The sequence below is a fragment of the Phalacrocorax carbo genome, chromosome 4, assembly GCF_963921805.1.
Source record: "Phalacrocorax carbo chromosome 4, bPhaCar2.1, whole genome shotgun sequence".
NCBI lineage: Eukaryota > Metazoa > Chordata > Aves > Suliformes > Phalacrocoracidae > Phalacrocorax > Phalacrocorax carbo.
Window position 1 is genome coordinate 44,150,875 of NC_087516.1, and position 14,278 is coordinate 44,165,152.

Here is a 14,278-nt window from a genome sequence, read left to right on the forward strand (position 1 = left end):
TCTTATTTATCTGGCTCTTCCTGAAATAGCTTATGGATTCAGGACCCAAAAAAAAGTCATTCAACTGCCCCTTCTGTTTAGCCTGGTTTTTTCATCACTGGTGGACTGTTTATAGCCACACTCTTCCTTGTTTTTATTTTAAACTTTTTATGGACTTTGTAAATTATTTGTAATTTGTAAAGTACCCACCAAGAAACCAACTTCACATTAACTGTAAAGGTTGATGATGATTTTAAAGGTATATATTGAGTATATTCCAACCTTCTGGTTCAAATTGATTATAATCCAGCCTTCACCATGAAGTGACTTGATCTCACGAAGCATCAACCAGCCTAAGGAACAGTGCTTTGGCTGGAGAGATTTTTTTGTTGTTTGGCTTTGGTCACTTTGAAGTTGTAGAATTTCCTCTTCACAAAACCAAGATTCTGTAGATCTCGCCATACTTCTCTTTCTAAAGCTCCTGAGACCACTAATATTTTTCGAAGTCTTCTGTTTAGATCACATCGCTTTCTACCTCTGTGAGTGCAGGGAGCCATCATGATAATTCTCTGCTTCCTATTTCTCTTCCAGCCATATGACAGTATCCCTGAATCCTATCTTACAGATTGCATCATTAACCTAAATAGCAGCCATGCTGGGTCGGAACGAAAGTCCATTTCATTTGGCACTGTTTCTAATGGGGGTCTACAGCAGACCTATGGGAGCACAAGGACATGAAAACTTCAAGGCAACTTCACAGCTGCTCCCTTAGAATAAGGTCCCCAACTGCAAAGGTCTGTGACTCAGAGACTTTCCAAGGCAAAACTGATGCCTGTCTTAAAATAGCCTAGGAATGGGTTATATTACATTGTCCTACGCCTTAAGAAGAATGTCAGGGGTAATTTAAACAGATAAGTCTATATCTAATTTTATGGGCTATAATTAAGTACGTTCAGGATCATTCCTACAATGCAAGGAGGTCCCAAAACTTCTTTTCACCACCGTGTCCCATAAAAATTCAAAAGGAAACATACGAGGTGTTCATTGATGAGGAAGTCAGCAAGACAGAGAGCTCTTCACTGTGGAGCCTACACGCCAAACAGAACCTGACTGTCAGAAGTACAGTATTTCCACAGGTAGTGAGCGCTCTTCTTGGAAAATGAAAATGGAGCACTCAGGAAATTCACTGATCACTATATAAAATTAAGAATTCTGAGTGGAATAAATAACAAACGTAGTTAACTGAGGCATTTGTGAGCAGAAATATCTGAAGATGAAACATGGTGATTAATGGAAAGCTGCACTAATGAGTGATAAAACCTGTTTTTTTCACTGTTACACATCAGTGAACTGGAAGAAGGAACTTGCAAAATGGTCATGAATTTGGTGGTTAAGCAAACCTGGCCAAGGACAGTCTAACAATAAAATAGTTAAAATTACAGTTAACAACAATTAAGGTGGAAAAGGAATATGGGATAGATGTCCATATATAATTCAGCAGTAAACATGTGACACGGAGAAAGCTAAGAATTAATGATAAGCCTGAAAAACCTTTAGAATACATGCAAATATTAAAAGCATGAGAGAAAGCCAAATGTCTCATATCTGTGTATATACAGCAAGATAATTCTTCTAGAAATGGATGAAAGAGGCATAACTTCAAAAAGCTTTCAGTACTGCTTTCAGTGAACCTTAAGCCAAGCAGAACACATGTATCATTTAAATACAGTAACTGTTCATTTCCCTGTGAAGTATATATATACTTATAACTGCAAAGACAACAAACATGGCCCAACATTGAAAGCACAAGTATCTGTTACCATACATACACACTTACCCACATGGTCTGTACGTAAATACAATATAACTTTCTTCATCAGTTCGTTCAATAAATGTAACACATGTGTACTTTTCCCAGTGCCGCATAGCTTGTTTGAACATGGCTCGCTGGGTGCCTGAAAGAACAATTGTATGAGATTAAATAAGAGACTTTTCTAACTCCGTCTAGTTCCTTAAAATCAGATTTTAGTACTAGGAATAGAGGCCTGGAAGGAGTCACTGGCTAATGAAGTCCTGTGTCTCAGCAGTCCCATAGACTGCCAGACTCCAATTAAAGGGATACTCAGACCATCAGCTCGTCATTAACATATATGCCTGCAAGGGGACCAATAGTGTCTGATGCACACTAGCAAACATAAAACCTGCAATAAAAAGCACAGCTACAGTATGCCAGAGGAAGGCACCAGAAGAAATCCAGTGTTGCTTATGTGCCTGCATTAGCATAATATTTGCTAAGCAATTTTGCAGATGAAATTAACAAGTGGACCACATTGCGAGGAAAAAAGAAAGAGAGACAGACAGAGACACACACAGACAAAAAAGAAAATCGGGGTACCCTGGATCCTACCTATCCCACAAGAAGAAAAAAAAAAAAAGAACTCTACAGCCTTCAAATCTGGAGATCAATGTAACCTAAGCTATGTGAACAGGCATACCACTCAAGGCATTTGATTTTAACAATGCTGCCTTGAACAGGGACCAGTCTCCACTTCTTTACATCAAACCCTTTCAGAAATCAAACGACCACCAAAAGGGGGAAATTCTTAATTTTGTACAATACTAAGCATACCTAGATATTTGCTTTAAAAATGAGAAACAAATCAAGAAACAATCAAGACTATACTCTAGGCCAGAAGCAGGTAGGCCAGCCACAGAACGCAAAGCCAGCATACAGTACTTCAGGTAGTATAGCAATGTAATTTCATTGCCTGACAAAAGGCAAGGCTTATTAACTTAGAGGCAGCATCTGAGAATTCAGCTGTACTACTTCTGAGCTAGAAATACACGAAGAACTGTACTACTTGGCATGAATTTGCTAGCAGAAACACATCCACCTTGCAGACTTTTGCAAAGATGCATGTTACAGCATAGGATAATTAAAAACAAAATCAAGAATAACAAAAAAACCCAAAACCCCCAACTTTTTTAAACTTAAAGACAACAAAACCTCATAGTTAAGAAACGGCAAGTTCAAATCATGTCAGGATCCTAAATATTAAAGGCTATTTCATCCCATCTTGCCCTTTTCTTTGGTCTTCAAGCAGTATTTGCCAAGCTTTAGAATTTATCTTTCATTATGAAAAAGGTAAAATGTTTATCATGACATGCTTTCATTTAGTTTACTACCATTATTTCCGAAGATGGTAATCCAAAGCAAAGGTCACACCTGGTATAGTACTATGTAAATACCCAAACAAAAAGTCTGACTGTAGCTGTCAATTTGAAAAGAATGACTCTGGATTATCCATAACATACGCATACAATGTGTGGCCATTTGCATGTTTCTTTTGGTTCCCTGTGTTATTGTGCACAGTACATATGATGTTATTACACATCTTTTCCCATCCATCTTTGCTTTTCTCCCCCCCTTTTTGTTTTAAATTACCTCTTACATCCACATTGATACCGATCCATTTACATTTTTTCAGGGACAACAAATGTTTTAAACTTTTTCTACAGTTTTCTGCTAAGAATTCTATATATTTTGAAGTCAGCCTTTCTTCTTGTCATATATAAAGTCTGTGTGTACCCATCTGAAAACCAAACTGAGGAATTACAAAAGACATCTGAGTCAATTTGTTGAGTGAAATCAGTTTGGCAGAATACATGTCACACCAGTTAAATTAGTTATATTCTTGTGCTAAATAGCCTGCATTTTTTAAAAAAAAAAAACATATCTCATGACATGCTGTTACTTAGGCTCTTGAAAACAAACATGCAACAAGAAATATTAGCAAAAGAAAAAGACTCTTCCCTTTCTAAAACATACATATATATTTTTACTATGTAGCTTGCCTTTGGGAACAAGTTTTTGAAGTATGACTAATATTTTCAGAACAGATGTACTTCACAGTACAACCAACAGAATCCAACAGAAACCCTTCTATTGAATTCCATAGTATGATTTGACTTAAAAAAAAGAAGAAGAAAAAGGCAACTAAGAAATTCTTATTCCTTCTCCCCATTCAAAGCACAAAGCTTACCAGTGAAATTTCCACCTATTACATATGGAATGACACCCCCTGGCCATATTCTTTCTGTTCGTGATGTAGCAGCTCTGGGAAATCGGTTTTTCTCATTTTTCCCTGAGAATTTTACAGTAGCTCTTCCTTTAGATGTATTATTTTGCTCAAAGCCTGTAATGATAATTAAAACACTGAATGAGATCACACACAAACACAAAAAAAGAGAACAATTATTTTCCAGCAGGTCAAAGTCAGATTATTTCTTTATGCCCTTTAAAAGTAGGACATTGCTGTTATGCAACAGTCTATCATTACTTAGCTTTCTGTGAAATGCTTGAAATGGTCTAAATCTTCATTTTTCAAACATATCTACAGTAACAATTTGCACATATATTTATCAACTTGAAGGCACATTGCATAACTTAATCTAAATGTTCTCATAATAAAATACTACTACTAATAATAATCATATCATTACACTCCCTGTGTATTTTGTTTTAATAAATTAGGATTTTTCCAGCAAAGAAGGAAAGACTTTGGACAGACCCAAAGTAATCAAGACATTCACTGTCCCTTTCATTTTTATTGCAAGATCTGGAAAAAGCAAGTGCATGACCACCCTTAAAGCACTGGACAGAAAGAAGACCTTAAAGTATTATATTACCTTTTATTATCAGGAATTACAAGGAAAAAGTAGATAAATTATTTGCAAAGTTATATACACGTGGAAAAACTCAGAGGGGGTCATTTTTCCCTCTGATTTCTGCCACCTGTAGCTAATAGCAGTAAATACATTTTCAGATTAAAATGTGACCTTCATTTTGACAGTAACCCTACAACACTTCAGGATACAAATATCACTTTTCATAAATAAGCTTTTGGAGCCCTATAGATAAGGATTACTCATGGCTGGCATTTCTTTACAAGACAAAAAAATGCCTGCTATTTTCAGAGATATCACCGCCATTGGTCCCATTACAGTCAAATCTTTCCCAAATCAGCTGAAACTTACTGCAACAACAGAAGAGGATAAGTATAGTTAGACAAGGATTTGCACACCATAATGAGGCTAGCCGTCGTCTTCTTAAGCAATTTGTAAGTTAGTATGAACATTAGGGCAGCTGATTAAAACATATTACTTGAAAGGTGGTCAACAAGTCCTACTCAGTGGGGTTTGAATTCTTATTCCTCATTGAAGGGTACACCTTCCCTCTGTGAGCATCCCCTGTGATACCAGTTCCACCTAAGCGTTAAATGACTATGTCAGGACTGGGGAGGATTCCAGGGCAGGATCATGGTACAGTATCTTGGCATAGCCCCGGGTTTGGACAGCAGCAGAAGGAAGGAAAGGAAAAAGCTACAGCACAAGGCAGGGAGAAAGTTCTTGACGTATGAGAAGAAAACCTGACTTTGTAACAATTAACACGTAACTTATTATATCAGGAATGATATAGGAAACATCAGGGCTTAAAAAAAAACACTCAGGTAAAGCAAACAACTTACCCTTGTATTAAATAATAAATAAATAAATAAATAAATAATAATAAAAAATCAGAATTACACAACAGTCTATAACACTGGTAGAAACTTCAGAGAAAAACTATTGTTACACTTAATATGCAGTAATTACTGAAGCCCATCACAGGTTAACACAGATGTTTTACCATTTAAGGTTATTTTTTATTAACTTTCTTTTCCACTTAAAGTGGTAAGAAATTTATGCCAAATTGCAAGCAGAAGACTACAAGAATTTTTGCAATACTAAAATTTAATTCTCTTATAAAGAATGATGATTATATATCAAAGCACACCCGCAAAGGCAGTTATTGTGTGCTGGTTAATCTTACAGGACATGCAGTGATGCATTTAGACTTAATGTGGTGTGGTTACAACAGTTTCACATATTTCCCTTTTTGATGTTGAGTGACGTCTCCTTGTATCAAATATGGCGAATAAACTCAGCCAGTATTAAAGGGGATTCCACTTACATAGCCCACAGAATTCAACTACATTCATACTGACACCAGTATGATTAGTATGCAAATATGTTTGTTCAGTGTAACACACCATAAATGCTTCAAATACAGTCGAATCATCAGAATGCACCAACTGGATCCACAAAAAAACCTCATAAAATTAGCAGCCGTGAAGCATAGCCTGCCTGTACTGAAAAGAAATTCTATAGATATCAGTTGAACTCATAACTATAAGCACATCCATATGAAAAAGCTAAGGCATCTTTAATACAAGATTTAAAGCTACATGTTTTAGCTTCCAGGTTTGATGTTGGAAACAAACCTCTAAGAAAATGCAACAAAGAGCTAATCTCATCATTAATATTTGTGTCCTATTTATTTTATAGTTTGTTTATGCCAATAGTAAAACAGAAAGGCTTTAAAGCGTTAAAGCACTAACATCATTAATGTTTATGACACATTATCATATCAGGCAATCTGCTAATTTAAACAGTGAAAATACCAGAGCCAAATCTTCTTATCCTGTCTATAAGCTGATAGAGGGCACCTCGTTTTTTTGACATCCCATATTCTGCAAAGCCACCTTTAAAAAGGAAAGAAAAGGAAAAAAAAAGGAGTTTTACAAAAGTTGAAAACACGGAATCTTACACCTACAGCAACTATGTAGCCTGGAGAAATTAGAATACTACCCATAAACACTTCAGTGCAGTTTTTAAGGCAGTTTAACATTCTTCAATGACTCACATACAAATTCTTCAAGTATTCTTGTCAATGAAACAAAAACACATTTTAGGTGAAAAATTTTCTAATATGCATTCCAGAATGTAAGCCAACATGCCTTTGTTATTCAGACAAGTCATGACAATTACATCATCTAATTATTATTTGGAGCTTTTTTCTTCCTAGTGACCTTGACATCCTCAGAGTTGTATTGACTGACAACTAAAAGCCTTACTCTCACAGAAATTTCCTGAATGCCTGCCATAATCTTCTCATTTCAAAGGAGGGGAAAGAGAGAAAGCAAACACCCAAAGTTTCATAACAAAAAAACAAAAACAAAAAAAAACCCCAAAAAACCAAAAACCAACTGATACCAACTTATTATGGCTAATTTTACCATGACAGATTTGGTTTTCTTTGTCAGCATGACAAAAGGCACTCTAAAGGCTTTGAAACATCATATGCTGGTGAATATTGTGGTAAGACCTTGCAGGCATATATGTATCTGTGTCATTTCAGCAATCAACTAGCAAGACAAATTAAGCTATGAAGTAGTTGATTTTAACATTTACTGTGCCATTTACATAAATGCAATGCATTTCTAGGTTTACTGCATACATTTGATGCATCTGCCACATACTCCCTTCATATATAATCCTTCTGCGGCTACAAGTGCCTTTGCAAACACCAGTAAACCAGAAGAAAAAAACACTGATAATACTGCACTAGTCAATAAATCATTGACAATTGTTCAGAATGTTTTGTGATTTTCAGAAGTTTGTAGTAGGTTGTATTTTAAAATTCAATATCTGTTATAGGATGAGAGAGTTTTGAAACTACTTTTACAACAGCCAAAGTAAAAAGATAGAAATAAAAGGAACTTTGAAAACACCAGCAACCACTAAAAAGACCTTTCCCTATTTCCCATAAAAACTTTCAATATATTTGTGGAAAATATATTTATTAAACAGCAACTTAAAATCATATTACAGATGAGAAAATTCCATATAAGGCCAGTGAGTTTGGGCGGCTGCTCAGTGAATAACAATGTGCCTAATTATTTGGATTACACTGTCACATAGTTGCTGGCTCCCTTGAGAAAAATTTTCCAAATTTTTTAAAACATTTTAGATAGATGAGGTAATAGTTCAACACATTCCTTTCCAACAAGTTACATGGTAACTGTAATGTACACTACAGAGAATATAACAATTCCATTCCTTCTATTGATCATCATTAATGTAATTGTCTCTCATGTTAACATTCATCTTATAAAAAAGGCATATAGCTAAAGATTCCAAACAAATATTTAAAAAAATCCTTAAAAGCATCACGTACATAACAGAAAAAAAATAAAGAATCCATTATTTACTTAAATAAACTATTATACTATAATTACTTTTAGAAAATAATATTAAACTATTATTACAATGTTAACACACTGCCTGCATATTCCATTTAGTGAAAAACTGAATAAGAAAAGGGATCCCTTATAACTAATCAGTTTTATATGAATAATATACAGCCTTGCCAAGCCACAGTCTAAAAAAGTTTAAACAAAAAAATATATTTGCTGCATCTTCTCATAATTCAGGATGGAGAAGAAGAATGTTTTGGGCAGTTTGGACTCATAATAATATATACAAAACCATTTCATCAGCTTTACTGTTGTTTCTGTTTACAATGATTACGCATACAGCTTGGACAAAATGGCAAATAAAATGACCGAGCCACGCTCTGAGGAGCTCACAGATTAAGCATCTGACACTGCAAATCCAGACATATAATCCTCACCAAAAGGAGTAGTCACATAACGTGAATCAGAGCCTGTAAGCCTCAGGTCTTTTAATTAGTAGTTGCAATGTAAAATGCAACTCTGCAACTAAATCTTGATGGTTTAAACCCAAGTATCTAACACTTCTACTTGATGTCACCTTTAGTTTGTGAAGGTCAACAACAGAAAGTTAAGCTTGTACTTAACTGTTATTATGTCTGTAACTAAGGTAAAATATTGTTTTCTATTTTACAGACATTTTACGGTCCTTCTCCAGCTGCTACCTGATATAAATTGGTTAGTTGTTGGCAATTTACTCTTTTGGAAATAAGAGGTTACAAACCACACTAGGCTGTGCAGTTTGCAAAAATAGGCTAAACTCCTAGTTTATGCATCAAAATGCTGTAAATTTAGAAAAATCATTACATATGTAAAGTGTAAAATTGAGTTCTCCAACTCTATATTTAGAAAAATCAAGAATGTTTAGGGTTCACTGAGAGCCATTACAAAATCATTAACTTCAGCAGAGTTTGCTCTCCAAAGTGCAGTCCCACCAACCACTGCAGTTGCACTGATTCCTCTTGTGCAATAAAGGTAGAAAAATTTGATGCAAATGCATAAGTAATCCTCAGTAGGATGACTCGATATCCTGAATAGGATACTGTCCACAGGAAAACATAGTGCACAAATCTTATGACTTGTAAGGAAATAAAATTAAATAATAGAAATGTATATTCTTTCTGTGGCAATTGACAAAAAATAACTGTGCAGTTAAAAAGAAAAAAAAAAAATAGAAAAGCAAGAAGAAAAAGGAAAGTCAGCAGGCCAAAGAAATCACTTGACTGCATCCACTTTAAGAGGAAATGACCGACCTTGCTCTCTACATTTTGTCAGCAAAACTAGCTCCTGAAATACCTTCAAAGCTAATTAAAACTATTTGTTTGGGGGAAAGGGGGGCAGGGAAACTGCTGACTCTATTAATATTTTAAAATCCAGTTTGATCTAGAAATGATCACAGGTGTTTCTGCCTTGAAAAAACAAGCGGCGTTAAAAGGAGATAAATTTTCAAGTTGTTATAAAAATAATCTAAGCACGACATCTAACTAGGAAGAGTAAAAATATTTAAAATATTCCCATACTAAAAGGTTAAATCGAAAATTGCACTTTGGTCTGAAAAACTCCTTTCTGATCTTTCCTTAAAGTGATTCTTATTTCCACACATCGGGAATCATCAAGCCAAGTAGTAGCTCAGTTCAGGAATATATAGAACATGCTTCATAGAAAATAAATTTCAATTATGTATTTATACATTTTCTAATAGCATTTTTTCCACACTTTTCCTAAGTAACTTGGCTTTTTCTCAGTTCTGAATTTACAAATCAGAGCCTGAAAACATAGATATATTTAGACATTAGACAGACATCCATTTAGACGTGGATTATGTTTTCTCTCTCACACGTACACATACATACTTACACATAAATAATATCTCTATCTATTTGTCTCAATATCCAACTGCCTGTGTTAATCAGACTGCAGCTTCTGGCATTAATGCACTGTATGTTAACAATATCAAATAAACATGTATTAAAATGTCAGATAAAGAGTTGCTTTTTAGACAAGGCAGATTCTAGCAAGGATGGCACGTTCGTGTGTTGCTTCTAGATCTGGGTACAGATCTGGATGGAAAGAGCAAAAGGAGGGATTGTAATCCAAGACTCCCAGTCTTGCCTCCAAGATTCCATGTATGTCCTCCATAGAGCATTTGGGCTATGCTATCAGGAACTTTTAGCAACAAAGGCAAAGCTTTGAACAATTTCCTTTCCCACATGACCATCTGCAAAGTGGGTGTATGGGTCCTACCAGCTTCTGCTCTTCAGTCCAATGAGATATTTTTAATCAGAAATGCCAGAATAAAATTGAAATTTTAGCTTTCCTTTTCCCCTAAAACAAATTTATATATTGTTTAATTAACTTTTTAAAGTGTAAACTAATATTACCCAAAACATTATATTGACTTTCTACTGTTAAAACTGAGATTGCCTTCTATGCAGAAGGGAAAATAAGGAGGGAAAAAAAAAAAACAAAACCAGGAAAAATAAGTTACAACAAGCTTGAAATATCATACCTGTGTTATGGCCAAGTCTTTCGTTGGAGTGCTGCGTAAGGTCAATCGTCCTGTCAATTTGAAAGATTTTTAAGTCTTCATCATCTAAGGCAATATCTCCCCAAAAGACAGCTTTAAATAAAAAAGAGCTCAATTTAATTAAAGAATTTATTTAGACATTAAAATCAATCTGAAGACTATAATGCTATGCTACAACCCTTGGGAAAATATATGACATATTTAGATCACATATATTTGCTTACTGATACATGTTTTTATACAAAGAGAAAACTACCTAGCAAAAGACAAATAATTTGTTTCAGTATTCTCTTAAACTCTTACGGTCCTTTTAATTTCTTTATACATTGCCTAAATGCAACATTTTCATGTAATGTCAATCCATTAAGATATTTTCAGCATATGTGTTTTCTGTAAGTAAATACAACCGAGAATAAAAGACACTGAAACATGTTAACATTTGAACTATGAAGTCAAAACCATATAGTACTGAAGAAATACAGCCTTTACATTTCCTAATTCTCATTTTCAGGAAGATGTTATGTGAAGTAATTTTTATTATGTTCCAGTCACTTTCTATATTACGTTTGCCTCACAGAATTATTATGTTTATCTGTTTTCTGTTAAACTGAGTGGAAAAAAAAAAAACTTCATTTTTTATTTTCCTCTTGGTTTATTTGTATGCTTTCCTTTTATAGTTAATCTCACTATTAGGATTCTTTCAAATGCTTTGCTTGTCAAAGTTCCAGTCTCTCTTTCTTCTTTTTAACCTTCTTTGGCCTTTTTGGTGCGTTGTTTCTTCTCTCTTTTCCTGTTCTCTTTCAGATTCTCAGTTCTTTTCTGTTCAACTTTTGCATAGCTAACTCATCTTCCCTAAACTGCCATCACAACTCAAAGACATAGGTCCACCTGCAAGAATTTGGGCTGTATAACCTCCGACTTTCATCTCGGCCTGTTTTTGCTGAGATTTTATGCTGAGATCTCCCTGCCAACTCAAACTTCTCATTAAAGCTGAACTCAACAGGCCATATCCTCAACTGCTGTGAATGAAGTCAACAGAGCATATACCAATTAACATGAGCTGAAGTGGTTGTTTATTATCTTTATCCAAATTCTTCCCTTTCCCTCTCTTCACTGCCTCTGTCAATAGCTCTGTTATTTGTCCCCTCAGAGTCACAAAACCCCTGGGTTCAACCTTAGTGTCGCTGTCAACTCTTTCCCCATTCAGGAGGACATTACTAACACTGGGGAAAGAGTTGACGACGACACTAAGGTTGAACCCAGGGGTTTTGTAGTTCCAAATTGCTTTCTTTGCTTCATACAGCTAAAACCTTGTCCAAAGTCCAGCTGTTGCCAGATCATTCTCTCTGGCCTACTTCCATCCAAACTGATCTTAAACACTGTTGTTAACTAATATTCTTTTTCTCTCACTGTTCTTTATAACATGTCGTAGAGACCATCTATCAGATAAGATTTTCAGTAGTTTCATGTTGCTGCAAAAGTTAGCTTTTTCTTATTTATTGATGCTCACATTCATTAGTGTTTAATCAAATCCATATTAAAAAAAATCTTTACTTAAGCAAAGATATGTGTATTTCTAAAGAGCTCCCAGGTATTACATTACTTCCTCCCATCTCCATTTTTTTTCTTGAACACATGGCAGCTAAGAGAAATCACATTGAAAATGCCTTTGGTCTGCCTTGTAAAATACCTTAAAAAAAACCAAAATAACAAACCAACCACTCACACAGAGTTTCAAAATGAAAATCAAACTTTTCAGTTAAAAACCTAACCAACATCTTATGTCTTCCCTAAATACGGATATTTCCACATATATAATTTTTACACAAAAAGATAATGTTTCTTAGAAACCACAAGTATTTGAGACCATTTCTGAAACTGTTCAGTCCTTTCTAATACATTCCTGAACTTTCCTTCCAAGGGTCACTATTTCCTTATGTTCACACTGGGGACATATTTCCTCTGGCTAGCTTGCTCTCACCAGTGATGGTTTTTACCACCAGGTCAAGAGACAGAGCTAGCGGCAGCTCTAGATATTTTTTTTCCCCCCCTTAAGCTTCTAGGACAAAGATCTCAAATTGCCAGGGTTTTGAACAGTGAGGGGAGAAAGTCCATCTGACTCAACTTAAATATTATCTATCATTACTACTATAAACACCTTCTAAAGGTTTCTCTTGGATGTCATTCATAACAGGAGCCACTTGTATAAGCACAATGAAAGATTGCAACTTTAATAAAGAGAACAGAAAATGGTAAGAGGAAGAAACTATTAACATTTTCATCCACAAGACATGATGTGCCCCAGCAGAGATCACACAGGCTGTCCACACCACACTCGAGGAAGTGCTAAAGCTTAATAGCTAGCCCATTTTATTTTCCTGGTAATATTGAGAGTTAACAGAAGGAAGGTACTGAATTAACAAAAGCTGATGCAAAAAATAACTCACTGACATTCGCAGGAATCACTCTGGTTTCAGTGTGTAACACATGTATAAATACGAAAACCCAAGGCAAATCAAACTTCAGAAAAATAATAAGGTAGAAAAAAAATGGTGGAAAATATCCACCCTATTCTTGATGACGCATCTTTATCACTTCACTGTGGTAACATTCACTTTGCCATCAAAATACACATAGCAAAGACTAAACCCTGTGAATTTGTCCGACATAAATGCATTGAATTTGTAAGCACATATATACCTCAGTGTTCAGGCAAGGTATAGTAACTTCTTCTGTTGGGTTAGAAGGGAAAACAAAGGGAAAACAAAGCAATGCTATTTTTGTTAGACATCTGGGCTGCTAGCTAGTTTTTTGATTAGGAATCAAGCACAAGGTTAAGTTTAACAATAATATAACCATGGCACTATAACAATAAGTGCTGATGCAAGTTTGACGAATTGTAAACAAGTAATCTGTGTGACCAATAGGGGCTACGTTCTCTAATGTATTAACTAAATACGAGTTAACACTGAAGAAAGAAATATATATGTTTGTTTAAAAGTATAATGGAAAGTTCGAAGCTTTCTTCTGGTCACTGGTTTGGTTTTTTTTTGATGCAAGGCAATTCTGTTTTGCAGAAAAAGACACACGCGTAAAAGACAAACACGATGACAGGAAGAAACCCTGATAGAATTAACTGATTTGACTTTAGCAACAATCTAATATTTGCCACTTTACTTTTACAGGAATAAACCTGTGATTTGCTGAATTAATTTCAGTGCAACTGGGAAAATATAGACCTAGAAAAAGAAACAACAGTTAACTGGATGCTGTTTAATTTCAATATAGCCCAAACAATCAGCAACTGAAATGAAAAAGGAACAGGTAACTGATTTTTTACGAACACACTGTTTTTCCAATGAGAGGTCTACACTGAATATAAATTTTGTCCTTCAAAGCCTGAAGCACAACCCCACCTGAATTATAAAAAAGAAACAAACCAAAAACGGTATGTCCCACAACTGTTAAAAGTATCCTTTAATTTTTGGAATGCCTGTGTAAATGTCAAACTACTTTGTAACTGGAGAAGACCATATTTTTATCTCCTGCCTTAAAATTTTTATGGCCTAAAACTATCTGAAGAAGTCACTCTGTATACTTCATCATGTCACACACCAATCTTAACCTTACAAGAAAGCAAGCAGAGGATTGTTTGGGT

General features: G+C 35.0%; 1 protein-coding gene across 1 annotated transcript in view; it reads right to left on the reverse strand.

Annotated features, from left to right (window-relative positions):
* Positions 1-14,278, reverse strand: part of TLL1 (tolloid like 1) — a 142,043-nt gene that overhangs the window by 68,266 nt on the left and 59,499 nt on the right. The window contains exons 2-5 of the mRNA XM_064449759.1: positions 10,603-10,713; positions 6,483-6,563; positions 4,023-4,175; positions 1,817-1,934 (exon numbers count right to left, since the gene is read on the reverse strand). Coding sequence (XP_064305829.1) covers positions 1,817-1,934; positions 4,023-4,175; positions 6,483-6,563; positions 10,603-10,713 — 463 coding nt within the window. The remainder of the gene's footprint in view (positions 1-1,816; positions 1,935-4,022; positions 4,176-6,482; positions 6,564-10,602; positions 10,714-14,278) is intronic.